The 26398-nt window shown below is 41.0% G+C and overlaps 3 protein-coding genes across 4 annotated transcripts in view; all 3 read left to right on the plus strand.

Annotated features, from left to right (window-relative positions):
• Window positions 1-340, plus strand: part of si:ch211-241j12.4 (puratrophin-1) — a 7541-nt gene extending 7201 nt beyond the window's left edge. Inside the window, exon 10 of the mRNA XM_034900789.1 lies at window positions 313-340. Coding sequence (XP_034756680.1) covers window positions 313-340 — 28 coding nt within the window. The remainder of the gene's footprint in view (window positions 1-312) is intronic.
• Window positions 341-687: 347 nt separating this feature from the next.
• On the plus strand, window positions 688-18575 carry LOC117961323. Of its 2 annotated transcripts, XR_004660383.1 has the most exons (15): window positions 688-813; window positions 1777-1959; window positions 2955-3202; window positions 3354-4277; window positions 5170-5266; window positions 5463-5570; window positions 5806-7251; window positions 8381-8503; window positions 8625-8753; window positions 10594-10786; window positions 11232-11356; window positions 11504-11694; window positions 12310-12443; window positions 12962-13747; window positions 18563-18575. XR_004660383.1 is itself a non-coding variant. In XM_034899892.1 (14 exons), the coding sequence occupies exons 1-14, from the start codon at window positions 736-738 to the stop codon at window positions 13192-13194; spliced, it is 4212 nt and encodes a 1403-aa protein (XP_034755783.1). In that variant the 5' UTR covers window positions 688-735; the 3' UTR covers window positions 13195-13853. The 2 variants fall into 2 exon arrangements, 1 of the variants encoding a protein (XP_034755783.1); XM_034899892.1 differs by lacking the exon at window positions 18563-18575 and having other exon boundaries at window positions 12962-13853.
• Window positions 15810-26219, plus strand: cfap206 (cilia and flagella associated protein 206). Its single transcript, XM_034899911.1, has 12 exons — window positions 15810-16033; window positions 16304-16387; window positions 17412-17502; window positions 19016-19204; window positions 20367-20534; window positions 22076-22284; window positions 23172-23291; window positions 23415-23613; window positions 23776-23916; window positions 25102-25295; window positions 25636-25779; window positions 25953-26219. Exons 1-12 carry the CDS (start codon window positions 15926-15928, stop codon window positions 26172-26174), a joined length of 1869 nt encoding a protein of 622 aa, XP_034755802.1. The 5' UTR covers window positions 15810-15925; the 3' UTR covers window positions 26175-26219.
• The last annotated feature ends 179 nt before the right edge of the window (window positions 26220-26398 follow it).

Raw genomic sequence — 26398 nt, forward strand, 5'->3', positions numbered from 1 at the left:
GTTGAAATTGCAAAGACTATTTATAAAAAAAAAAAAAAAAAAAAAAAAGGGGAGCTCTAGTAAAAAGCCAGTATGGTATGAGCATGAACAGGGACACAACTAAAAAGCAACTTATCATTTGCTTTCCTCGGTCTAGACCAAATAAATCACACGTATGTGTGAAAGTGGTCAGATTTGAGCTCCAGGCACCTTGCAGTTGTTTGACGTGCTGATCATCATCTTCAACTGCATTGGTGATTGAAAATAGGTGTCATTTTGCTGGGATTTGTTATTGTGCTTTTCATTGGATCTTTAAATATGTTAACACTACAGTCCTTCCCTTAAAGGTCCAGTGGCATGAAGATTTCACTTTGAGGTTTTAACGTTAATATGCATTCCTCCAGCCTGCCTATGGCCCCCCCAGTGGCTAGAAATGGTGATAGGTGTAAACCGAGACCTGGGTATCCTGCTCTGCCTTTGAGAAAATGAAAGCTCAGACCACTAAGGTCTATATAAAAGAGACTAGATACAGTATTAGGAACCACTGAAGTCTATATAAAAACATCCCAAGAGCAGCATGTTATGGGACCTTTAAGAGGATGGTGATATCTTACAGCATGATAAAATGTTTCTGTTAAGGGAAATGGCTGTGGTTAAAATGTGTGGCTACCTCTTTGAACTGAATGGGTTTTCTTCTGCTTACAGATCACAGAGCAGATCAAAACTCTTCTTGAAGAGAAACTCCAGCCTTACAAAATGGAGATTGCCAAGGATGGTGCGAAGGCAGTGATGTTGGTGTCTGAATTTAAGGCCTCCATTTACACTCATGCCATGGTACTTATTTAGTTAATCATCAATGTGTTCTGTTAAGTGGCTTTGTGTAACACGTAGCCTGTTTTTATCAGTCACTCATCCATTCTTCCTGTCAGCATTAGTAATCACTGGCACACTGCCTGTTGAAAGATGGGCCTGTTTGGAACAGACGTGTTGCTTGGCCTGAGGTTTTAGTGCTTGTAGAATTCTCCAAAAGCAAATTGTATCCTAAACTTACTTACAGAAGGACCCCGAACCACTTCTTATGCAACTCCACTGTATAGCCTCCTACTAACTTACTGACTTACCTGACCGATTCAGAATGAAATCCCAAAATATCACTATGAAAATGTGGAGTAATCGGACATTTGCGTCATTGCCTCATGGCAGTGCGCTACCCAGCGCGTGCGTGTGGGTGATGTATGGATTTGATTTGCAGGAGTATTTTAGCAAGGGTAATGTTATTGTTCTAAGTTAGCAGTAGACTTCATTAACCCGACCCAGTGTGAGTCTAATGAAAACTGCTGTGTCTGCTCGGTTCAGCTCTGAGATTATCTCACCATGCGCAGTGCTGTGAAGGAATAATCTCTGAGGTTATGTTCTAACTCTGTGAATGTAAGCTGCAGCTCATAGCAAATTATTACAATAATTTGTCTGGCTTTCTGATATTTATCAGTTTTTATTGAATTTCCTCTCAGCAAAATAATAGACACCAACATTTATTCCACACACCGGTTACGATATTCCTTTCAGCTTGTGCTCCAGGAAAGTGAAGAAAAGCTAGTTTGGTGTATCCAGTTATGTAACGTTGAAAGCAGGAATAGAGTCAAAGGTGATAACACATGCATAATAATACGTCTCGCTTAATTTGATGGATATAAGTGGTTCACATCACGCTGACTTATATAAGATTGAATATTTTAAGGATTGCTGTTCACTTCTATCTTCAAATAACTCAAACCCTCCTCACCTGTCACCTGCCAGGCTCTTATTCGCTGTGCTGAAGATGTGATCCACACAGTATCGGAGATCCGGTTGCTTGATGGTCAGACCAGGGAGCGCTGGGTGTTGGATCTGGAGAGGCTGAAGGAGAAACTCCACTCTGCTGTGCACTTCATTCTCCAAACCCTCCGGGCAGTTTCCAGCTACCATCATTACTACAGCAAGGCGAGTTCTCAACATTTGAAAGTGGTCACGCTCAGTGCTCGTTTCTATGGTGTCGTGCTATAGTCTAGAGCCGGGGGTCAAACTCACCTTCCTTAAGGGCCACACTAGAAAATGAATCACATCAAGGGCCAGTCAGTTTATGGCTTTTATGTCATGGGAACAGTACAATATATTTGACTCTATTATGTCTCATAGTCTCAGTTGGTTTGGTCAACAAAAATGTCCAAGAAAATGCCAGAAACATTTGGAAAAAGCTTCAAAAAAACAAAATAAAGTCACAAAGTAGGGGGACCAAAATGTATTGTGGACCTAAAGTTATATAGGGGCCGGATTTGGCCTGCGGGCCTTGCCACGTGTTCTAGAGGGATCTCTCATTAACTGCAGAGTATGGCACTGTAAAGCCCAGTTTGACAAATGTTTATTTTTCACAGGCCTTTACATTCTAAAACTTTAACGTTTAGGGCAGGACGCCCTTCTTCAGCCTTTTTTTTTTTATTATTTTTTATCTGCATTAAAGATCTAGGCCCCAGTCTTTCAAGTTCCAATGTGAGTTTAGCATGTTAACTAACTTAAATAACTTCTATTAACCCTCATGTTGTCCTCGGGTCACATTTGACCCGTTTGGAGTTACGTTTTATTTATTTTGGCTCAAAAAATGGGCCGTCGAAATAAGCGCTGAAAATGTCAACAAGAAAAATATCAAAAGGCCCCCGCAATACTGAAAAGGGGACAAAAATGTTGGAAAGACAATACTAATGTTGAAAAAAAGTGACCAAAATGGGTTTTTTCACGGTCGACTGGAAGACAACACAAGGGTTAAGCACCCTATTCTCCAACATGAGGATGTGCAACTTTTTATCTCCAAAACTGACTGAAGAAAATGCTTAAAAATAAGTTGACAGTGGTGTCTTAGCGTCAAACGTGCACCACCTCACCCATTACCCTCAACCTCCCTGTAATTGAAATCGTGAACACGTTTCCTGTTCCTCTTCCAGGCCAGCAGCTGGTACAGGCTGGTCCTCTGTGAGAACTTCCTCCAGGAACTCCTGTCAGGTGTTAGCGGAGACGACGTTTCCAAACAGACCAGGAACTGGGGGACGATCCCTGCATGGAGGTACAAGATGTCTGCTTTTCTGAAGAAGAATCCCCCTCCAGATATGGAGGAGCTGGTTCATCTGGCTCATCTGTCTCAGGCCATCCTAGATGGCGATGTCCAGGAGGCGGGCAAGCAGATGTCTCACCGGTGAGAGAGGGTTGATTTTCATGTCACGAGGTTATAAAGGGAAAACTATGGCTGCGTTAGACCTCTTACAGTAGTTTCTTGTATAAAAAATATTAGTACGTTTGAGATTGTAATGTTACATGGCCAGTTATTATCTTATTTTATTTATCAGGTGCATGACTTTGAGGAAACTTCTAATTTCTTCGGGACCTGTGGCTGTCGGTCCCCTCCAGCTGGCCTTACAGTGGCAGTATGAGTTTTTGCGTAGCAGCCATGCCAATTCCTCTGCGGACAGCGCTACAAACGGAACAGTTGAAGATGTTCAAGACCTCAATACATGTGAAGGTGCTAAGGAAGCAGCCCATCTTCTCGGAAAGTCTCCATCCACTGCGGTTCCTCGGATGGTGTCGTCTGAAGGCAAACCCCCCTCCCTCAGCTCATTTGACTCAGGCTTCGATGGAGCCGGGGGCAGCCAGCTGGAGACCTGTGGAGGGAGGGAAGGATTAGAAGGTCCTCTGTTCAGATTGGCTGGGACCAGGGACTCTGTAAGAACTGCCACGACCCAGCCTCTAACGGACAATATCTCAGATTGTGAAGATCAGAGAGAGGAGTTTGGCTCTGTGGGAAACTCCTCCATGGCCTGCATCCAACTCATCCCTAAAGGAACCGTGGAATCTCTAAACTTAGAGATCAAAGTGAAGCGTTCAGCCGCGCGACCCAATAATCCTTGGCTAAGCTTGCCGGTAGACGATCTGGAAAAATCGTACACAGTTACCATCACGCAGAACCAAACGCCGCAAAAGAGAGACGGACAATTCCAAGATCCCTCTGGCCCCAACCAGTCCAACAAGTCTCCAGATCCACCCACACAGACTGACGGGTTGAGCAGTACGCAGCCCAGAGGACCACAGAGCAGGAGACGGACACTGCATAAACAAAGCACTTTGGAGGATCCTCAACTAAGTCCCATTTGCAACATCCTCTCCAGCACTATTACAGATGAAAGGGACAAGTCCATCTGCACCACAGAGGGGAGTCCCACTCTTCTCTGGGATTCTTATGACCTCCATGACCAGGAACCGGATGCTGTCGATGGGTAATGCATCTGTTTCAGAAGACGCATTCAGTTTGGCCTAACATTTATTTTTAACACAAATCAATGTCCTTTTGACAAAACATCCGTTGTAGAAGGGTTAGTATCTCTACTGCCTCAGTGAGGAACGGGCTAACTGTTACTATAAGGGTCGGGTTTTACAGTGGTCACAGACAGCCTTACCTTCTTAACCACAAATGTTCCACATAGAGCTGGACTGATCAGTTGATTAAACTATTTTGTGTCTGTGTGTGGACTTTGTGAAAGTAAACTAAATTTGAGGTGTGGAAAGAAAAGACATGTGGGATGTCATCTTGGACATCATTTTTCTGACATCTGAACATTTTAGACTCCACTTTTATAAGGAACACGGCTTACCGGTATGTTGGACAAACGTAACTCTATACTGGAGGAGTTTGTTTGGAGATGTTGGACTGTAAGCGTGCCCAAATCCAGTGTTAAGACTAGGACAGAGCTGCTAACATTAGCCCTGATAGCATCCAGGACCAGCTTCCACTTAACAGTTGGCTGATGGGATGCTTCCCGCTGGCCTCAGCCCAAGTAATGATTAATCGTTTATATAATGTAAAGTATTATTAAAGCAGATGAACACAGTTTAATATCTCTTACAATGTTGCTCTTAGCTTTTTCTGCTTTCAAAAAGCTGTTAAACGACTTGGGAGTATAGCTTCTATTAATCTGGGGCAACATGCACCCCCCCTTTTGACATTTGCTAAATCTACAGCTTGACAGACCTGCTGTAGTTGATAGACCTTTTGCATAGCAGATTTTTTTTTATTTCTAATTTGTTGAATGGGGATGTGCTGAAAGATTGGTTTGGTTCAAAGAAATCACCAATTTGCATTTTTGCTGTACTTGTTTTTTTTTTTCCCAGTGTGTTTGATATTTCCCTGAATGACTGGGATGTGAAAGAGCAGGAGGATTTGAGGGAAGTGGAAAAGATCCTGGACAGGGCTGATAAAATACTAGAGGTAAGTGATGCCCCGTTGAAGTAAAGGGGTGGATGATTGCTGCCGTTAAGGGCTGCAACTAGTCATCATTTTCACTTTATGAAATGTCCCAATATACCGTCTGATGCCCATCACATGTTAAGAGCCCATTGATATTGTCATTTCTTAGTTGATCAGAAGCTGTGCTCAACAGGTGAATACACGTCTGTCTCTACAGAAAGAAGAAACAGTTCTGGCTCAGGAGGCTGTGCTAGATGCCCTGCTGAGGTCTGAGGACCGGCAGAATCAGTGGCCGTTGTGGGACAGTGAGGACCATCTCTGTGTGGTACGTTAAGCTAATGGCAGATCAAATCGGGGATGTGTACTAGGGTTGAACGATTGTTGGGCTATTTATATATTTATCTCTAGCCGATCTATCCAGTATGTGTACCTGTGCAGCTTGTCGGCTACTGTGACTAAAGAACAAATGTCTACCCTTGTTAAACTACAGCTGATAACATCCAGTGTAAACCTGCAGTGTTTGTTCATCGTGCTTTATCTTCTTATGTTCCTTTTTAAAGATGTCCTCTAGTGAGCTGGCTGAAGCCGGCATTCTTGGCCTCGAGGATTACCTTGACCCTGCAGAATCTGACAACCTAAGTGGACCTAGATCAACTGGATCTGTGGGTGAAACTAAGGCCTCTGAAGATGGAGGGCGCTGTGCTGAAGCTGCCACAGGAGCAGAAATGGTAGAGTTTCACAGCTGGCCGGACCTGCTGACGGAGCTAAGAAAAGTCCACGTCCTGGATGAACTGATCGTGGAGGAGAACCTGAAGATCCACCAGCTCCGATGCTGCGAAGAAAACCCCAAAGAGGAACTCTGTGTGAGCAAACCTGGGGATTTAGAGGGACCGTCGAGTACGAGCAAAGAGAGGGAGTCGTTTCGGTTCCAACTGGAAAAGGAGAAAAGGGAAGTGGAGAAGCTTGAGAAGAGTTTGAATGCTGAGCGTAAAATGAAGAAGCACAAGGACGCAGCTAAAAAGGTTGTAAAATGTTCAATTATGGAGAAGGCTAGAAGTGAGAATAAGAAGGACCCAGCCCTCTGTGATGAGCTTTTATCAACGTCTTTGGTCCTGAACCATGCTCAGGATTCCTGTAAAACTGAAAATATAAAAGTATTGGGTTCTGATACAAAAGCGGCTACGCCACAAGACCTGGTACAACTTCCAGATTCCCAGTGTCAAGATGATTGCTCTGGAGCCGAGCCATCAGTATTTAACAGTGCTACCTTTAATAATACCTGTGATTTAAAGGAACCTCCTGAAGAGTTGGGGATCCAACCTGAGGGATGCATCCATGGGAAAAATATGGACGGATCTTGTGAAAATGCTTCAACCTCGGAAATGAGGCCAGAAGATGGAGTCTTTGACCCAGGCAGAAATTCGCACCTCCCTCTTGCACTCAAGCAGAGAAAGGCTTTGCTCCCTGTGAATGGCGACCTCGCTGAACACAAGCTCCCTCATTCCACAGAGCTGCAGGATCCCGCTCGGTCCTCAGTTTCACAAGATCCGGGTTTTGTGCAATGTGATCTTCAAGATAAACAACATGAAGTGCTGCCAGAGACTGTGAATGCAGCCATCAGTCACACCTTGGTTGTCAGTCCAAATGGGGAGGAACACAGCAACAACAACAATAACAACCATGCACTTACTGAGAAATACAAGGTGTCATCAGACCACTTGTCTGAAATAAGCACTAAAGATGAAGATGATACACCTGTGGTAGCTGCTTGTTTGGAACAGCCACATTTACACCCGGCTAAGGAAGGCCAGACTGTATCTCCTGCAGATGAGTGCCCACCTCAGCCGACCACACCTCAGCCGTGTCCTGGCCAGCCTCTGGAGTTTGACCCCGGGGGCAGAGATGAGCAGAACGAATACTTGCCTGTTCAGAGCTCTGAGGCCATGAGGATATCTGGCTCTGGGTCACCTGGGATTCAGGCCCAGCTTAACAGCAACATGAGAGAGGTACACTCTACTGTAAAACCATGGGGGTGGGGGGGTGGGAGGAAACATTATTCCAAAAAAACGATATTCCGACTATGCTGTTGACATGGCTAATGAAAGTGAATATCTGACTAATAATCCCATTAACATGTAGTCGTGCTATCTATCTATCTATCTATCTATCTATCGCCAGATAAAATGTGGATTTCTCCGAATGCAACGTAACAGGGAGGAGAGTAAAGATGGAAAGCTCCTACAGCTTAGTTCCATATAAATGTATGGATAATTATTTGTTTTGTCATTAATGAAAAACAATATTGACCTTGTAGTCAATAGACTTATTTTCTTATTTCCTCCTATGGCGTCCGTTCATTCGCATTTAAAGGTCCAGAAAAACCAGCAGCTGAAGTGAGTTGTTCAAAACCTTTTTTAGTAAACTCTGTGAAGAAGATGTTCTCCATGCTCAGTTCATGTGTAGAGGCCCTGGTGATGCTTGAAGTCTCATGTTGTGTTGAGCCTTCGTAGTGTTTTAAAAAGTGACATTGATGCTATCACAGCAGTACCCCTAGATCTCCATTCAAAAGGCCATTTGGCGCAAAAACACAAATACGGTAAATCTGCGTGGTGCTTACATCCTAATAATGCTTTTGATTTACTGTGGTAGATTCACAAAAATACCCTAGGTTGCATTTTGACAAGAGTTACACTTTAATCAAATGTCTTGTTTTGCCCACAACTCAAAGATATGCAGTTCACTATTATAAAGAAGTAAAACTAGAACATTTTTACATAAAAGAAGCTGGAATCAAATAAATATTTACTTAATAACACACCAATGAATCGCTTGTTAAAATAGTTGGTGAGTAATTTAATAGTGGACAACTAATGGATTTAATCTTTGCAGCTTTGCAGGAAAAAGACATTTTTTTCCACTTTAGACCGAGCCAGGCTAGCTGTTTGGCCCTGCTGTAAGTATGCATGCTAGGCTAACCACATCCTGACTCCTTACCAAGTTAACTCATGACCACCTAACAGTCAGGGGCCTGTTAAAACCAGATTGTGCATGAAGGAGAGTTGCCTCACACGGGTAGCATCCTCAGTTATTGTTTATTTGATTCAAATGGATTTATTTTTCTTAATATGATTGCAGATGACAGATTTCAAGACCCCCATAGTACTGGATACAGGCTCTGGTTTGATGAAAGCAGGATTTGCAGATCAAGACCTCCCAAACATCATATTCCCAACAATTATTGGGATGCCAAAATACGAGGTACTGGAATATACTTGGTGTATGACTTCATATGATCTGCAAGAAATGCATTGTGATAGTGACGTGGCCTTGCTTCTAGTCAGCCTTTCTGATTTAGAAGGTTTGCTTTTTGTCTTTGCAGGAAATAATGAATGGGAACCTTGAAAGGGAGACCTACATCGGACATGAAGCTCAACACATGAGGGGGGTCCTGGCTCTGAAGCATCCCATAAAGAACGGGATCATTCGGAACTGGGACGAAATGGAAAAGGTAAGTAGGAATGCATGTGCCTGATTGTGATGTCACTGGGTGTTGGTACTAGGGTGTTATTTATAAGAGGGGGGATAGAAACACACAGTTTTTCTATTCATATAGTATGAATAGAAAAGTTCCAGGAAAGCTAGTATATGTTTTGATATGAGTGTATTGTGGTGGTCATGAATGTCATTTTTACCAGATTTTTCTTTAGACAATGCTCTATCTATACAATGCAGTGTGCAGGTTTTTATTTTTTTTATTTTTTACTGAACCTTCCTATGAGGTATTAATGTATGCCCTTGTGTTCTTATCCCATATGTCACACTAATTCTAAGCATGATTTGATATGTAGTGTGTTCATGCAGGATAAATGACAAAACTAAGCATAGATGCCAAAGTTATGTACTGAGTGGTGGTCGTACAGCTCCAGAAAGATCAAAGCAGTCCATCTTTAGTCAGATTACATTTAGTTCTCTCAGCATCAAATGTAATGGGCATTTTGAAGTTGCCGTTTGACATTCCTCGGTGCATGTACAGTTTAATTGTTGGCACAATAGGGTTACAAAGACCATATAATATGACAATAAGTTTGTATAATCATCTTATAGTATAATGTATCACAATGTGCTCCTGCATCAAGGCATTGGATCTACAGGTTTGATTGTGGATACCAACCTCCAAACTGAAATCAAACAGCACTTTGGATGCAAATAGTTTAACAAAGAAACTGAAGCAAAAACGTTCTAAATAGGGCTGCACAACTAATCGCAATGTTATGAAATCACAATATGGACTGGTGCAATATCCAAATCGTTAAAGGCAAAATATGTGTCCCATCATTCTGAATGAAGTCTTGTGGCGCTGCAGAGACGTCCCGGCCTACAGACTAATGAAAACCTATTTTCTTGGTACAGATCAATTAATCAGATTAATTAATAAACAGATTAATCCTGTTTGTTTTGGGCGTAACCTGCAATAAACCAATCGGTGTCCTCTCCCATTCTCTAAAAATGTCAGGCCCGTTTGGACCTTGCTGTTATAGTGGCGGATTTGCTGAGCAGGAAGGAGAGATTTTCAGGAGAAGACATTGATCTGCTGGTGCGTGAAGTGAAAGGGTGCAGGCAGATCATAGAATACCATTTCACATTGTAATTGTTTTAATTTTTAACCTTTTGCACGTGTGTAGCACATTTTACGTATGTGCTGTTAAAATACTGTTACTGATTTTAGAACAGTTTTTTTTCACTTTATGCTGCCTCAAGATGGCAATACTCCCATGCTGGAGCTGGTGCACCTGCGACAGTGAAGATGGATCAGCTGTACAGTGACAGTAACTTAGGATAATTCTTTAACGTTGGTCTTTTTTTTGGCATGCCCTCCTCTCCCATAATGAGCAGGTAACGAGCAGCGGGGTTATGATATGCCAGAAATATGGCCTTTTTAAAATAGGTGATTTAGTTCCGTTTGTCCTATTTCTTATATTCTATTATTAACCGTTGACCACTCCTATATATCTGGTTTGTAATTGATATAATACTAATTTGGAAATGCTGAATCCATCACTCATAAAGTAGGAAAATTAAAAAAATTCACATTATAGATGAGCTTATTAATAAAGAATGAATAATTTGTAACTGTGTACATGAAATACTATATAGTACTATTTGTGTATACAAGTATTGATGGAGGAACAATGCTTTATAAAGCCTTAGTTAAGTATTACTAAATACTTAATTCTACATTTATCATAGTGTGTAGTTATTATAAAGTGCGGTCCATGCCTTCATATTCGGAGAAGCGGAATAGGTTTGTGACCTCGACTTACTTCTAAACTCAACTGTTTTGTTTTCAGATTTGGCATCACACGTTCCAGCAGCTGTGCGTGGACCCAGACGAGCACCCCGTCCTGCTGACCGAGGCAGCCATGAACCCTTCGGAGAACCGGCAGCGCATGGTGGAGATCATGTTTGAGTGTTTCAACGTTCCCTTCACCTACGTGGCCATGCAGGCAGTGCTGGCCCTGTATGCAGCAGGGAGATCCACTGGTAACCTGGCTACATATTGTATTTATGTTGTCATTTATGAAACGACATGCAAAAACATACAGTTTGCAACATGATCATATCCCTCGTCATCACCACCCACCCAGACAAAAACTTAAAACTGAGACAAAAATAACAGTGATAAAGACCATACAACGTAATAAAAAAAATGGACAAACTATTAACCAAATAAACACAAGTATAAATGACAGCACCATATAATTGTTTTTAATGCCTTTGACCTGTGCATTGTCAAACTTGCGTGGATATGTGTGTTCTTGTGTTCTTTCATTATAAGGACAATGTCTTGGACTTCAATCTCTCTCATCTTGATTAAACTGCTGTTTTAAAGCCAAACTTTCCTTCTTAGTTTAAAACAAAAAGGTGACTATTTAAAAAAAACAAAAAAAAAGTGTTTTTATTTTTTGTATGCTTGTTTTTGTTGTAGGTGTGGTGTTTGACTCTGGAGACGGAGTGAGCCACAGTGTACCTGTGTTCGAGGGCTACAGTCTACCTCATGCAGTGCAGCGCTTCCCTCTGGCTGGTGTTGATGTGACAATGCATCTTAAAAAGGTAGTCATGGGGTGGCCTCCCCCCATAAAGGTTTCAAATATCCCCCCAAAATTGACAGATATTACAGAGGTCACATAGAGTGAGTTTGGGAAACTCAGTTGGATACATCAGTCTCTCATCGACTGTTTGGTGTGCCTGTGCTGAAAGCTTCTGCAGGAACAGGGGGTGTGCATGCGCACCACAGCCGAGATGGAGATCGTGAGGGACATGAAGGAGAAGTGCTGCTGTGTGGCTGTCGACCGTGACGCCGAACTGAGTCCCGGGGCGGCGTCCTGCAGAGAGATGCATTACACCATGCCCGACGGGCAGATCGTCACACTCGGCACGGAGCGGTTCAGGTAACAAGTCCTGCTTTAGACACTCACACCACACACTACAAATTTAGTTCAGCAACTTTGAATTTTATGCTTTGCATGATTTTAATAATACATCTCTTTTAGTGGGAATTGGCTAGCTAAATGTAGAATATGCTGAACAAACAGAGGTCTATAATAAGCTCGAGACTTCTGGCAACAGTACAGTCAAACTAAAATCTTAATGATCAATACTCTTTATTTCTATTATGTCTATCAAAATGACTGATTACCTCTTACTAGCCTCAGCTAATGTCTTAAGTGCTAATTGGCAAATGTTAGCATGCTAACACACTATGGTAAATATGTCTGCTATGTATCAGCATGACAACAATGTGGATGTTGGGCCCAGCTGTGCTTTGAGGTAAATGAGCCCTAGCATTGCTGTGGACTCTTGACGAACAACCTATCTGGCTGAGTTTAAGTTTAATCTGCACAGTGTCTGCCTGGCTTTAGTCTTGTTGGAGAATTTTCCTTTGTCCCTAGTTTTTTCTTTCAAATTTTATTGAGAGCAGACCACTCAGACAGGGCAGTTCTCTCTGTCTCTCTCTCTCTTAACCTAACACTCAAATGGGTCTACCACTTGCTTCGTTTATCCAGGGCCCCTGAGATTCTGTTTAAACCCGAGCTGATTGGACGGGACCATTACGGGATGCACGAGAGCGTCTTCAAGTCAATCCTCAGCTCTGACATTGACCTGCGACGCTGCTTCCTGGGAAATATCGTACTGTCAGGTAAGCGTTTGTCTTTGTCAAGCTGTTGCACAACAATCTTGCAGGAAAAGGAACGCTCTACTTGCATAGTTTTTTTTTTTTTTTTTTTTTAATAAGGCCATCTTGCCGGGTCCGATTATTCTTGCAAAGTCACAGAAAGATTGCGACAGGTAGACTGCACTACCAGGGTCAGATTTAAGGTGGTCAGGGGCCCCTACGCTGCACTTTTTGTGAGTGGGGGGGGGGCCCTTAATCATTGTGCTTTACTGGAAAAATGTATTTGCATACACTGTATTGTACCTTCTTTTAAATCTTTAATTTTTTTTTTCTACCGAAGACGTTTAGTGCTGGTCAGGGGGTACGTGGCTTAAAAAAACAATTCAAACCCGGGTTAATTATTAAAAAGTTTGCGAACACGGATCCAAGGACTCAGAGACACAGTACATAGCTTGCCATGCTTTATGCTTTGGTCATGATTTGGTCTTGTTCCAGTTAATTTGATGATCTTTACAGAAAGATTTTCTTATTTCCTCCTGAAGGGGGGAACACTCTGCTGCCTGGCCTGCCTGAGCGCCTCCAGGCTGAAATCAAAGGCCTGCTTCCCACCGCCATGGGCCAGAGCGTTCGCGTCACCAGCCCGAAGGACAGAGACTTCTCAGTGTGGAGGGGAGGGGCGGTGCTAGCCCAGCTACCCACCTTCAGCTCGGCTTGGATCAGTCTGGAGGAGTACGAAGAGTACGGGCCGCAGATTGTCTTCAGGAAGTGCTTCTGAGACGGACCTGTAAGGCGTGCACACCGGACTCCTGTGTAGTGCACCACTTGATTTAAATTCCACAAGTGCAATATACATACAGCTCCAACACAGTGCCAAGGGCTTGGATGAGCCTTTCTACGTGTCTTATGTCTTTGCTTCTCTGTGGCGTCAGTTTCACCCTCGCCATCAGTGTGGATCCTAAACTGTGAGCTCTTCATAAACACCAGTGGGTTTCTATTGACCTGCTGCTTGCTTCATGCCTCATCTGAGAGCCACCAACATGAAATTGGGTGTTTGTCAAAATTTCTCTCAGTCAATGTTATTGTCCCTCAAGAACCTTTTTAACTGTGTCTTAAGTTTCCATATTTGGGGAAATGTATTTCTGTGTCAAGATTTTAAGCGCAAGTATATTAATGTTTGTGGTCAAGGGACGAGAATTGAAGCTGGCCTTTGATCGATGTCTGCCAACGTTGTTTCCAGGTTAAGCAGTTGAGGGACATAAAGAGAACTCAATGTGCTGACTCCAGATATATAAATATATTAATCTAATATCAAATTATGGTGTACCACAGTTTTAAGTATATTTGGTGTAATAAATGATCTCTGTGTTAGAAATGGTGAAAGTTATTTTGAAATTTGGATCAGTTCAACTGTGCAGTGTTAACAACTAATTATTTTTTAATCACAATAATGATGGCAACATTTGAACTGTATTCTCCAAATGAAGCACTAAATGTGGAGACCAGCACTTGACCTTAAAGGAATGTGCAGTGTATGGGATAGGACTAAAAGTCCATTCTAACTGGAGTATTTGCCAGGAGATAATAGTTAGGAATGTTTATTGCTGCAGTAATGTGAACTGGAGAGGAGAAAATGTGAATTTTTGTGGGACAAGCTTGCATTCTAGAAAGTCATGTGTCACGAGTTGGTTACTTTCCCACATGTTGATCCTCCACTTAAGTCAACTTCTGGTTAGTGAAGCTGTGTATTCAGCTGGTAATAATGAGGTCCATGGAGAGTACAGTGTTGCAGTATTGGTCTGGTAATGCCTATCACTTAATTTCAGTCTGAATTAGCAGAGGCTGTTAAATGCTACTGCTGCAGGTATAGTGTTTGTGTATTGTCTAAAGTTGGTGTTTTCTGTTTGAGTGCAGTGCCTTCCTATCATTTTTCTCTAATTGTTGTGTGGATTTTTAACACTTGAACAGTAGTGTTGATCTTTGTGAAAGGGGTTCCAATGGTGCCAAAACTGCTGCATTTATCTCAATAACATAGATTCTGTTAAAAAAAACAACTCTTTGCCAACCTTGTATATTTATACTTATTCTACTTTTGAATGTTCTTTCTTCTGCATGCAGTTATTTTGTTGCATGACGTTTTGTTGCTTTTTTTTCGTTTTGCATGTTTTGTCTGCATGTTTGCTTAAACTTTTTTTTTTTTTGGCCTTTTTTTTTAAACTGTCTCTTTAAAGGCATGGGGTTGTCACGTGACCTAAAGTTGAGCTCTAAGTGGAAATCAGTATGAAATGGGACTGGGAACTTATATCTGTCCTGTGTCCTTACATAAGACACCGACTGAGCTGCAGTCCTACTGGCTGGAGTTAGAACTGGCTTTCTTTGTCTGTATGTTTCCTCCTCCTCTGTGTGCTACAGTCTGGACTGAGTCTAGTAATTTTTCACCTATTATGTCATGGATGTATTTTTTTATAATAAATATTTTAATCATTTTTTTGTGTTCCTTTTTTGCGACAAACCCATATTTTATAGTACAAATTAGGGGTTAACACTTGTGATTTCCAAATTATTTTTTCTGAACAGAAATAGATGGGTTCTGTTGAACCAGGGGTTGAAAGCACACTGAATTCCTTGAGCCCTTTTCTTTAACCAGGAGTTCCCTCTAGCTGGGTCAACAAATCCAAATAATGGCTCATAACTATTTATTTAGACATCTAGTTACAAAGGTCTTGAATATTCCAAGGTAGCAGCTGAAGTAAATGGCCGTTAATTGCCTGCCTAAGCAGAAAATAACTTGGACGTACTCCTCCTGGTAGTGGAAGTCCTACGAGTGCTCTCCTATGCATTTGGTGTCAAACATCAAAGCACATTATTTTAAAGGTCATTTGGTTTTCCACATTTAATGCATTATATCCGTCACCGACTGTTAAGTCAAGTCCGAGTCCCCAGAACTGACAACGATGAGCTACTTCAAAACATGAGTCAAATTCAATAAATGACTTTAGTACAAAAAGGTACAATTAAATTGACCCTCTATTGCCAGAAAAGCAAAAACTACAGTATCATTATGAACGTTACTGTTTGGAAGACAGTTTTTACCATTTATTTTTATCTTAAAAAAAAAGGTCAAAAAATGAAAAATCATGCCGCGTGACAGAAATGACGTTACTTTAGCATTATTGATTGTGACCATAGACTGTATCAATAGGTATAGTCTTTGATTGTGACATGTAATGCAACAAAAAATAAATAAGACATGTAGTGTACCAAAAAATAATAAATAAATAAAAAACATGTAATACATCTTTCTTTTGCAACAGTGCACTCTAGTGGACACTGCCACGTAACATCAACATAGACAGTTAAAGGAAGCGTTAATCCATCCCTCAGACCTGCACGCGAAATGTTACTATAGCAACCATTTATCAACAGGCTGCTGTGGATGTAGCTAGCTAGCTTGCTGTATCTGTACCAATTAACTGTAGTTGAGGATAAATTACTTTCTGTCGGTAGAAATGTCTCGAGCTCACGCAGAAAGCGTGATTAAAAACATAATTAGTGAAATAGGGCAGGAGTGTGCAGTGAGAGGACAAGTGGTGTCGGAAACTTTGGTGGCTTTCATGGTCAGTAATAAGCCGAAAGGTTAGAAGCTGCCTGTTAACGATATGCTAACGTTAGCTAAATGCTTCTTAGTTCAGAGCAGTTCGTACACACGCTAGGCTATACTTTTCTTAAACTTTCTTTAAGGCAGACCGTTTGAGTGACCGTTTAAAGTGTGATTTTCCAAATGGTTGTAAAATATTCTACAAACTCAGCTTGGCACCCATGGGTGACTTTATACTCCATTTTGGAAACTGTTGCTAGCTAACGTTATTTTCTCGATGTTTTCTCAGGTGAAAGCTGTTGTGCTGGACCCAAGAAATGGGTTCAATGTGGATCGCTTACTGACCAAACAGGACGTCCAGAAACTTGTAGAGGTGAGTTAACGTTACTGTCTTAGACACCCGTCACCTGCAAACTGCTCACTTGAGGTAACGTTCATCCTTTTTGACATACCAGTTGTGTTCAGAAAAATAGCAGTGCGTTTAAAAAAAAAAAGACTAATGCTCAAAATCCTTAGAATAGCTTTTAATTCCATAACATCAATGCATTGGGAACACTGCACATTCAATTCCAAATCCAAACATGAACAAAATTGATCAAGTCTCTGTTCTGCCTTTACAGAAAGGGAAGAAAAAAAGGAATATTAGGCTGTTCAAAAAAACAGCAGTATTTAAAATTTTCTTTACAAACTCGGACATTTACTGTATGAACTGAAAAATGTCCCAAGGGTTTGCCTCACTTTGAATCACTGCACTAATATTTAGTTGCACAAGCATTATTTCTGAGAACTGCTTCACATCTGTGTTGCATGGAGTCACCTGTGAACAGGTATTCCAGCCCAGGAACATTGAACTACATCCCATAATTCCTCTGCTTTACTGGGTTTGGACTCAGCCTTTGTCATTTTGCCCAATCTTCCATCCATTCCAATGGTAGTTGACCGTTTCTTCCCACGTCGTTCAGGCTTTGGATGCCAATTCAAGACATTTGAAATATTTATGGCTGAGCGGCATATGATGTTCTGCACTTCTTTTATATGTTTTTTACCCTCTCCAATCAACTTTTTAATCAGTCCGCTGTTCCTCAGAGCAATGTCTGGATTTTGTTGAGTATTTCAGTGTGAAATGCACTATAACCAGCATGCACAACATTTGCTTCCTTCCTTCCTTTCTTAAACGGGGGCCATAACTGACACCTGTTTCTTCACAGAATCAATCAGCTCACTAATTGAACACAACACTGCTATTATTTTGAGCTCGCCCCTTTGTTTGGACTGAAGGTCTGGGCTGAGCACAAATAAGTTAACTGTTAATGCTGACCGTACTTTTTGTTTCCAAACATTCTTCTTTTTCCAACTCGTTTGTTGTTTCTAATCTTTATCTGCAATATTTCTTTCAGCTGTGTCTGGAAAAACTAATGGAAAAGTGCAGCCCATCCCTTGACACAATCAAAATGCAAGTGTATTTTGATATGAATTACACCTCCCGGCGTAAGTGTTACTGTATGAAATATAATACCAATGCCCTCTGTTTCTATAATGAGGAAAATACTGAGTTCTCTACAGCATAGAATCAAAACTGATTAAATGTATTGTCCTGATGAATGTAGTGTTTGATGCATGAGTTAGTCACTCAATGGGCTGCAACTAAAAGGAATATCAATTACTTGTTTGATTAATCAACTGTCTATAAAATGTCAGAAAATAGTGAGAAATGCCCACAACAAATTACAAAATCCCAATTGTAATATATGGGGGGAGGGGTAGTCTTCATATAGGATCCTGGTGGCCTGAGGGTAAACGCTCTCTTTAAGACTCCCGGTGCTGGCCTGATGTCACTTCACTCACTTCATTTTCCCAAATGGAAAAAAACTGATTTGCAGTAAAGAACGCAAGATAAAAAAAACACATTCAAACAACATACAAATAAACAAGACAACAATACAAAACCATGAGTACAAAAATGGTTCCTGTGTGTAAAACATACAACACAATTTTACACCACAAAACTTACATTACATGTGCAAATTAAGCCGAGTTATTGCACATGGAACACAGGAGTTTTTACTCCTATGGCTCTTAAACCTACTCTAAATCGGCGACCTGAGGGGAGTTTTACAAACTCAGAGTGAAGGCGGTGTTTGTGCCGCCTGATGTCTGATCCTGATGTTCAGGTACTGTACCAAGCAATCATGGGAGAAGTAAGATTCAAAAGAACAGAACAGATTTGATAAATGACTTATAAAATAAGGACATCATTTTCCTATCTACTTTAAAAGTGTTGAACTTTCTGAGGAAGTACAAAGGTTGCGGTCAAATCCAGTTCCTTTTAGTGAAATCTGAGATGGCAAGAGGAATGACCAGATCCTATGTTTTTGTGGTGGTTAATTGAAGAAAGGACTCTTTGCACCATTGGAAAAACTCATCTGTCTTCTTCTCGACCTTAACGGGTTTTGCGGTCCGGTGCTGTTTCTATACCAGGCAGTGAGGTTCTCCATCCTCAGTATTTTAGGGGATACCTGGAATTTCCCCTCGAAATCTAACACTCCAGATATTTTAAGTATTAAACATGTTGTGCCAAATCAGGGATTTTTATCATTCAAAATTAAACCCAAAGCTAAAATTCAATTTTGAGGATAATGATCATGTCAATTAGATAGTTCAGTCCGGTTTTTATCAGTTTTGGAATACCACAAAGCTTTGATTTATGCTCGGATTACAGACACTGAAGCTGTAACACATGCCTTCATTTTGGTCATATTTTGATCATTGCAATGCTCTTTTTTTCTGTCTAAATCAATAAGCTGTAGACAGACTTCAGACTGCAGAAAGCTCTTCCGCAAGGCTTCCAGAAGTAACAAAAGAGAGCATGTTACACGTTTTAGCTTTTTTGTTTGTTTGTCTGTTTGCTTTGGATTACTTTCAAATGTTAACTGCTTAAAGCACTGCATATTTAGTACTGCATATTTAAGAACATTTTTACGAGGCACATGTTTTTGGATAGGTGAGTTTCTTGAGGAAATCCATCGGGCGGTGGAGTCCAGGCTGAGTCCATTGAGCAGAGAGATCACCGACAGCAGAGTGAAAACACGGGGGGAATTAGACGCTTTGTACCTTAAAATCATCACCTTTGTCCAGTTGTCCACCAGCATGGGCTCACCTAAAGACGACAAGGCTGTGCAACAGGCTACAGGTTTCACTTTAACTTGTTTTACAGTTTCTGGGGAACTGTAGTCAGTACAGATAGTACAGATACAGCTAATGATGTCCAAATAAAGCTTCATGAAGCATTTCCTTTATTTCTGAGCCCACTAGATGGTGATCTGTGTTCAACAAAGAGTTGAAAGCACACTGAATTGCCATTCCCTGAGCCGTTTTCTTTAAACAAAGAGCGCCATCTAGTTGGGTCAGCAAATTCAGTGAAATTTGAAGCTTCATTTGGACAACCCTAATGAGCACTTGATGGAATGTCACCTATTTTAACAACTTTAAATCAAGTTCCAGTGCCACAGGCAGGGTTTCCGCAGGTTGTTAAAAAGTCTTACATTTCAAAATCAAAATGTAAGGCCTACAGTATGCAGATTTCTGTGTCTTATTTTGGCGCCACTGAAATACGTGCGCTGCTCTCTGGTGCTCCAAAATGGACATCAGAGGCAACAGAAGCATCTCTGCGTGTAACGCTACCTTACACCAGCCTTACGCTAGCCAGTAGCTGCTTTAATGCTGAAACAAAACGTTAAAGTGTGGCAGTATTTCACTGGAAATGATTCCAACACTGGGATGTCCAACGGCCTCTGCATGCTCTTCTTCATTTTAAACACAAGCCATGCACTTCTTCTATTTTCAAATATCAATTCAGGCACCGTTAAGACACCAACACACTTCATTAATTTAATAGTTTTAGGTGGGTCCTCAACAGGGTGACTAGACACCAGTCCTATAATGATGTTTTCCTTCTCTTAAATCTGCCGTGTATTGTTTTGTTTTTAATGTTGTGATGTAGGTCTTAAATTGAACTTCTTAAATTTGACTTGGTAAAACCTGCAGAAACCCTGGTTAGAAAGCTTTGTCTGTGAACTGTACTAGCCTCAAGTAAATCAGGCAACCAGTGAAGTACACACTTTGAGTTGCCTCTTGGATTTTAAATTGTGCGTTGCTTTGTAGACCATAAATGACATGTGCAATGTTAAAATGCTGAGTCATTTCACCAAAGTTTACTTGCTAGCTTTTCAATAGGTACTAACCCAACTTCAGACTCATTTGGATGCAGGCAATCAAACAAAAATCTTGTGGGCTAAGAAAGAGTGAGAACTGTTTCCTGACTCTTGATTTCTCTTCTTCTTCTCTCTTCCCAGCTGCCCTGCAGAGTGTCTTCCCTCTGATGGAACTGGGAGCCTTCATGGTGCTCTTAAAGCGGGACAAGGAGCAGCAGCTCAAAGAGCTCGCCATGCTTGTCACAGGGATCCGACTCTTCAACAAAGCCAGCAAGAAGGGAGGCGAGGAGACTGACATCCATGAACTAAGTACAGGACACCAGGCTACTGACAAAAAGCATCTTGCATTACAGACAATAAAATGTGCCTCTTTTTCTTTCTTTTTTTAAGATAAGGCACATTAGCAGATTTAACAGATAAGGTACCTAGCAGAATATTTACATTCAAGCTTCTAAACGTTTTTATATTAAAAAAACCACCTAACTCAAGTGGGGCTGGCTGGTTTCCTGCTAGCTGAGCTGGTACTGTACATGGTGGTTCGATCCCTGGCCCTGTAGTTCCATGTCAAAGTGTCCTTGGGCAAGACACTGAAACCTGAATTGCTAGCCTGGTTGACACCAGACCCTTCACAGTTGTAACTGAAAGTGGGGTTGGGGAAGGTTCATTTACAATCCATTTCCAAAGAGACACCAACAGACGCGCTCAAATACCTCTGGGCGTAATTGGATAGACCTAAAACCAATTGCTGATATATCAGATTTTTGCCAAATCCTGTCGGCAAGGCCGCAACATCTTTTTTAGATATGAAGGCTGAGCTGATTTGAACGAGTGATGTTTTGGATGTTCCATGGTGGCAACCATCTTTGTGTTTCAAATCTGCTTCAACGTCGCTGCGCTAGTGTCATCGTGTAAAGCCGGCCTCAACAGTTACTGTTGGTGCCTCGATTTGGACTCAAAACGGGCTTGAATGGGTTTTGGCCAGGCGGACTCGCAGAGCACATCCCAAATTTGCCAGAAGTTCTGAAAAGTGATTAGCAATAAATTTAGCAACTTCAGACCATTAGGGAAAAAGCAAGATTTATTCTATTGAAATTTATTTTTTATTTTTTTATTTTGTCAATTTATTAAACATGTTTGAACAACAAAAATACAAACACAAAGTAAAACGTATAAGCAATAAAAAATTTAAAAAAAAAAACAAGATCAACAGCAACAGCAACATATAAGCTAACAACTCATTAATGCCTCAGCATCATATGAATTAGAGATTAAAAAAACAATCACTTCATCCGATGTTTAAAGTGAATAAAATAGCCTTGCTAAAGATATCTTATACAAGCGCAATTTTGTCTGTATTATTGGTGTCCCCTTCAAAAATTGAAATATTATGTCTTGTCCCCCTCCAACTGTTCGCCCATACTCAGATCTATTCTGCAATAGGGGTAAAAACGCTCTGGCTTGTATTTCTGTAATCACAACCGTCCTGTGCTAAGTCCCGATAGAAGAGGTAGCGATGTCAGACTTTATCCCAGCAATATACATATATTGAGCCAGACTAAGAATACTATAACCATATAGCCATCATAGACAGTTTATGAGAGAAGGTTGGCCCCTTGGCACAGATGCATAAAATCCCTATATCATATTATATTTAATGTCTCAAAACATTGAACATAACTTGCATATACACTTATATCATGTAGAGAGAGACCTAGTCCAGTCCATAGATGTGTTATATTTAATCAACCAAGAGTGTAACCTTCAACTACATCATCAGACTAGGTTCTTCTTCACTAGAATATATACTGCATTCGGTAATTGTGGTACTTCCTTTTACATTCTCTCCGCAGTGCCCGCAATCCTTAATGAAGCTCTTCCAGTCACCATTAAAAGCATGGAACATGAGCTCAGTGTATCACAGACTTTGGCATGGAAATACACAGCAGTGCTGGAGAAGCCAACGGACCCTGACAGTCGTCAACGTGACGTGCCAGTTTTCCTGCTCAAACCTGCTCTCTACAACATCAGGCAGCATGAAGGTTTCCTCAAAATGTTACTGGTGAGCTTACGCAAAATGATGCTTTGTGTCATTATGATATTTTCTAGTATAGCTTAAGGCTATGTTCATACTTGGTGTCTTTATTAGGCTGCCGGAGTCTGTTACATAATAAACCTATGGACAAAAGCGTGTTTTCAAAAAGAGTCCTCAGGGCTTTTTTAAACGCCACCGCTGACTTCTTTTCTGCAGCTCGGAACGTTTTTTTGAAGTTGAAAAAAGTTCAACTTTTCTGAAAAAAAACACCCTACATCAATCACTTTTATAACAGCCAACCAATGACAAGCGGAGTAGCCAGACCTTTCGTTTCCATAACAACAAGAAAAAATGGAGTCAGAGCACAGCCAGTTAAAGGTGGTAAGCTAAGCTAAGCTTCTTGACTCTGATTGGCTAACAGCTAGCCAATGAGAGCCTTGCTATCGGCATCCTTTACCCAGCTCATGGCTAGTAATGAGCTCAGGCAACATGACGTCAGACTGACCAGCTGTTGTGATTGGTCTGATTTCTCCTCTTATTTCTTTCCAGTGACTAGAGCTGACAGAGGAGGTAGCCGTTCATCTTCACATTGACCACATCACACACACACACACACACATATGGACCTGACATATTCTCCATATAGCGCTCTAGCTAGGATACTGTAGCAGCAGCTGTTGTTATAGCAACAAAAGAGACTTTCTGCTGCTTTTTGGAATAAAAACGGTGGCAACTTTTTTTTTCACTACAAAAGCCCTCTAGTCAACTTTTTCTTGTCAAAAAAGACGCCAAGTGGGAACACAGCCTAAAAGTATTACTATTTAAATGTGAATTTACATGACAATAGCAACCCATTTTTGCAGCTTATAAAAGAAGGCACAAAATAAATGTATGTGTTTTCCTCTTACCACCAGGCTGATGCATGTGTATGTGCCAAGCATGTTGAAAGCCTACAGACTGAGCTCTCATCACAGTTGAAGCTGCTAAAAGAAACTGTGCAATCGAAGACAGCTGTACCGACTGCAAGAGTTTTTGTAAGTGTCTTGGTCACTGGTGTTATGTTGCTACTGTTGTTATGGCTTGTTATTTTATATTTGTGTCTAGTTATTTTCTTTTTCTACAGCCCCCTTTCTTTCATTGCTCAAATTTTCTTTCAGCCACTGTTCAAGTCCCTGTCAAAAGTGTGGTCTGGACTTAAGGATGAGGCTGAGCTGCTGAACATCCTTAATAACATCAGGCACAATCTGCAGCCCTTCATCGCCTCTCAGGCCAAGATTTTTTCAGAGGCTTATTTGGATGATCTGCTGGAGGCGTCAGAGGTGAAAACAGATGAACAGAGAATGACTGAGTCCTCAGGTACCCTATTAACCAGAATATAGATGTTTTTTTTGTTTTACTTTAAATTAAATGTTAAAAACAACAGACTTCCTTGCTGTTTCCAATTTGTTTTATTAATTTAAAAAATTAATTTGCATTTTGCATTTGGTTCTTAAAAAGTCCTTTTGCTTTGCCTTTCAGATGAGCGTATTGTTCCAGCTGAGATGAAGACACAGGAATGGCTCCTGCCTGAAACAACAGACAATTTTAATGAGCTGCCACTACAGTATAATGGCTTCTGTGGCTACACGCTTGTGAAGGACGATGGGCTTCTACTACCAGGTACTGTTCTCATGATACACCAATGTGATATCAAGATTTTAATGTTTTTTCTTTGTCAAATTTGGGCATATGGGTAAACGCCTCAGCGTGCTTCAAACAAACTAGGTCATCTAAGTATCTATTCAGGATCACTGAAAATTGGACAAAAGCTTGCTGTCATAGCCACCTCCGGGCTACATTCCACTGCCTCATTGATATCCATCCTTCAAGCCATCAATCCATCCATCCATTCATTAATCCAGCCATCTGTCCATCCATCAACCCATCCACCCACTCATTAATCCCTTCATTAATCCATCCATTTTATTTGATTATTTATTTGACTAGGACAATGCACATTAATCAACATGCAAACTTCACACACTCCATCCATCCATTCATTAATCCATTCATTAATCCATCAATCCATCCATCCATCCATCCATGCATTCATCCCTTAATCCATACATCCATTAATCCATTAATTAATTAATCCATACATATATCCCTCCATCCATCCTATTGCTTATGGGACTATCCTGGTGTCTCTTTGTGATCCACGCTTTCCAGTCATGTCCATCTGCCCACAGCCGCACTGCCAAGAAAACTCATGACTTTCAGTCATTACCCAAAGTTGTGAGAGCTGGAACCTAAACTGATTCATAAATTTAAGTTTGCCTTGAAGATCAGGTGCCTGCTCACCCCTACCCTTCTAGAACAAAGCCTGTATTGCCGCTGAACCCGTTTCTCTAACCCCCGTACTCTTGTAAAAACCCTGCAAAACAACTTGGACTGTAAGGGCAAACTCTAGTGACTTCTTCCTTCCAGTGCTCTGGCATAGGAGGGCTGAATAGGGTGATACCCCGGCCATTTATGTACACCCTAAAAGATTCATTAATATCATTGATCATCATCACGCTAGTCCTGCCCCTTTGGAAAATCCCATGTTTACTTTATCTAAGTTTAGTTAACAGTACGTCTGTTTTGGTTCCAACAAGCACTTTGTCAGAAGCTTATTGAGGCCTTACGAATTCTTATCCATGGAATGTTTCATGGTAATATTGTTTCATCCATATTTCCTAAAATCCTTTTCCAAATAAGTACAGTACATTCTGTTTAAAGGGATACTATATGATGAGCATCCTTAATCTTGCCTGCTGTGAATGAACTCCATTCAGTTTGGAATATGTGACACTTCTGTTGCAGGTAATCCACTCATTGGAGTCTTTAAACACAAGGAGAAGCTCTATGTTTTTAGGTCCAAAGAAGCTGCCTTAAAATTTGCCTCCAGTCCGGGTGTTTTCATCGCAGAGGTGGCAGAGAAAGCCAAGCGTTACCCTGAACTCATTCAGCTACTCAAACTCCACCAACAATTTTCCTGTGTCACTCCTTATGAAGAGGTTAGTAACGTTAAATAATTCTAAGCATACTGTACACTTTAGTTACAGCCACAGCTTTACCACACAAGTTAGTTTGCACACTACAATACATGTGAAGCTAGCTGAAAGCACTCACTCAGAATAGGTTGTATTGAAAAAGCCAAATGTAGGATTTTAAAATGCATTACTTTGTTTATTTTTTATTAATGTAGTTTGTTACTGCATCTGGTGTTAGTATTGAGAGTGATACTGTGGCTGGCAGCTTTGCATGTTGCTACTTGCCTTGGAACTCCACTTTTTCCATACTCTGACTTCACTGGGATCTTGATCCAAACTCAGTTATTGCCTTTTGGTTTTGCAGATGCAGCCAGGAGAGAGGTTATTGGTAAAGCCCATCACAAAATGTGAGAGCGGCACACAAACAGACATCCACCCAGTGGAAACAAACATCGTCAAGTCTTATGAGTGGAATGAGTGGGAGCTGCGTAGAAAAGCTATCAAACTGGTGAGCTAGAATTCACTTGATGCAAATTCTGCAATGTAATGGATCACAGTCACTGTGTAGTTTTGGAAAGAAAATGTCTTTTGAATTATTCTAGCATCAAACAACACACAACACACCAGAAACTTTATTAAGTGTGAAAAGACAGCAATATTTTTTGAATGTCTTAATTCTAGGCTGATCTCTTGACCAAAGTGACACACTCGGTGCAGACTGATCTGAGTCACATGAGACGGGAAAATGTCACTCAGACCTGGCTGCCCAAGAACGCCGCTTCTCAAAGCAAGAGAGACAGCGAGAGCAACGTGCCCAAACCTCAGATCTACCTGGCTGGTCTGAGGGGACAAAGAGACGGAAACATGGTCAAAACAAACCTGACCAGGTCGGTGGATGAATAATTAGTAAGTCCAATAGAAAAACTCAAATAAAAGTATATGTAAGCAAGGTTTTATTTTTAACTTTATTCTTTTTTAAGGAAAAAAACAGGGGCAGGTAGGCAGTGTCCTTGTGTAAGATCCTAGTAGCCAGAGGGTACTATTCCTTAGCCTTTTAGTACTTCCCTTAGTTCGTGTTATGTAGAAAATATCCACTAGGTGGCAGTAAAACATCTCACCATTATCTG

The sequence above is a fragment of the Etheostoma cragini genome, chromosome 18, assembly GCF_013103735.1.
Source record: "Etheostoma cragini isolate CJK2018 chromosome 18, CSU_Ecrag_1.0, whole genome shotgun sequence".
In the NCBI taxonomy this organism is placed as follows: domain Eukaryota; kingdom Metazoa; phylum Chordata; class Actinopteri; order Perciformes; family Percidae; genus Etheostoma; species Etheostoma cragini.

Bases quoted from the DNA above. Each gene is read 5' to 3' on its own strand.
- LOC117961323 (XM_034899892.1), top strand. From the start codon at position 736: ATGGAGATTGCCAAGGATGGTGCGAAGGCAGTGATGTTGGTGTCTGAA. The intron at 5,267-5,462 runs GTAAGTGATGCC...CTGTCTCTACAG, and splicing joins GGGCTGATAAAATACTAGAG to AAAGAAGAAACAGTTCTGGC. The intron at 8,754-10,593 runs GTAAGTAGGAAT...TTTTGTTTTCAG, and splicing joins ACTGGGACGAAATGGAAAAG to ATTTGGCATCACACGTTCCA.
- cfap206 (XM_034899911.1), top strand. From the start codon at position 15,926: ATGTCTCGAGCTCACGCAGAAAGCGTGATTAAAAACATAATTAGTGAA. The intron at 17,503-19,015 runs GTAAGTGTTACT...GTTTTTGGATAG, and splicing joins TATGAATTACACCTCCCGGC to GTGAGTTTCTTGAGGAAATC. The intron at 19,205-20,366 runs GTTTCACTTTAA...CTCTCTTCCCAG, and splicing joins GGCTGTGCAACAGGCTACAG to CTGCCCTGCAGAGTGTCTTC.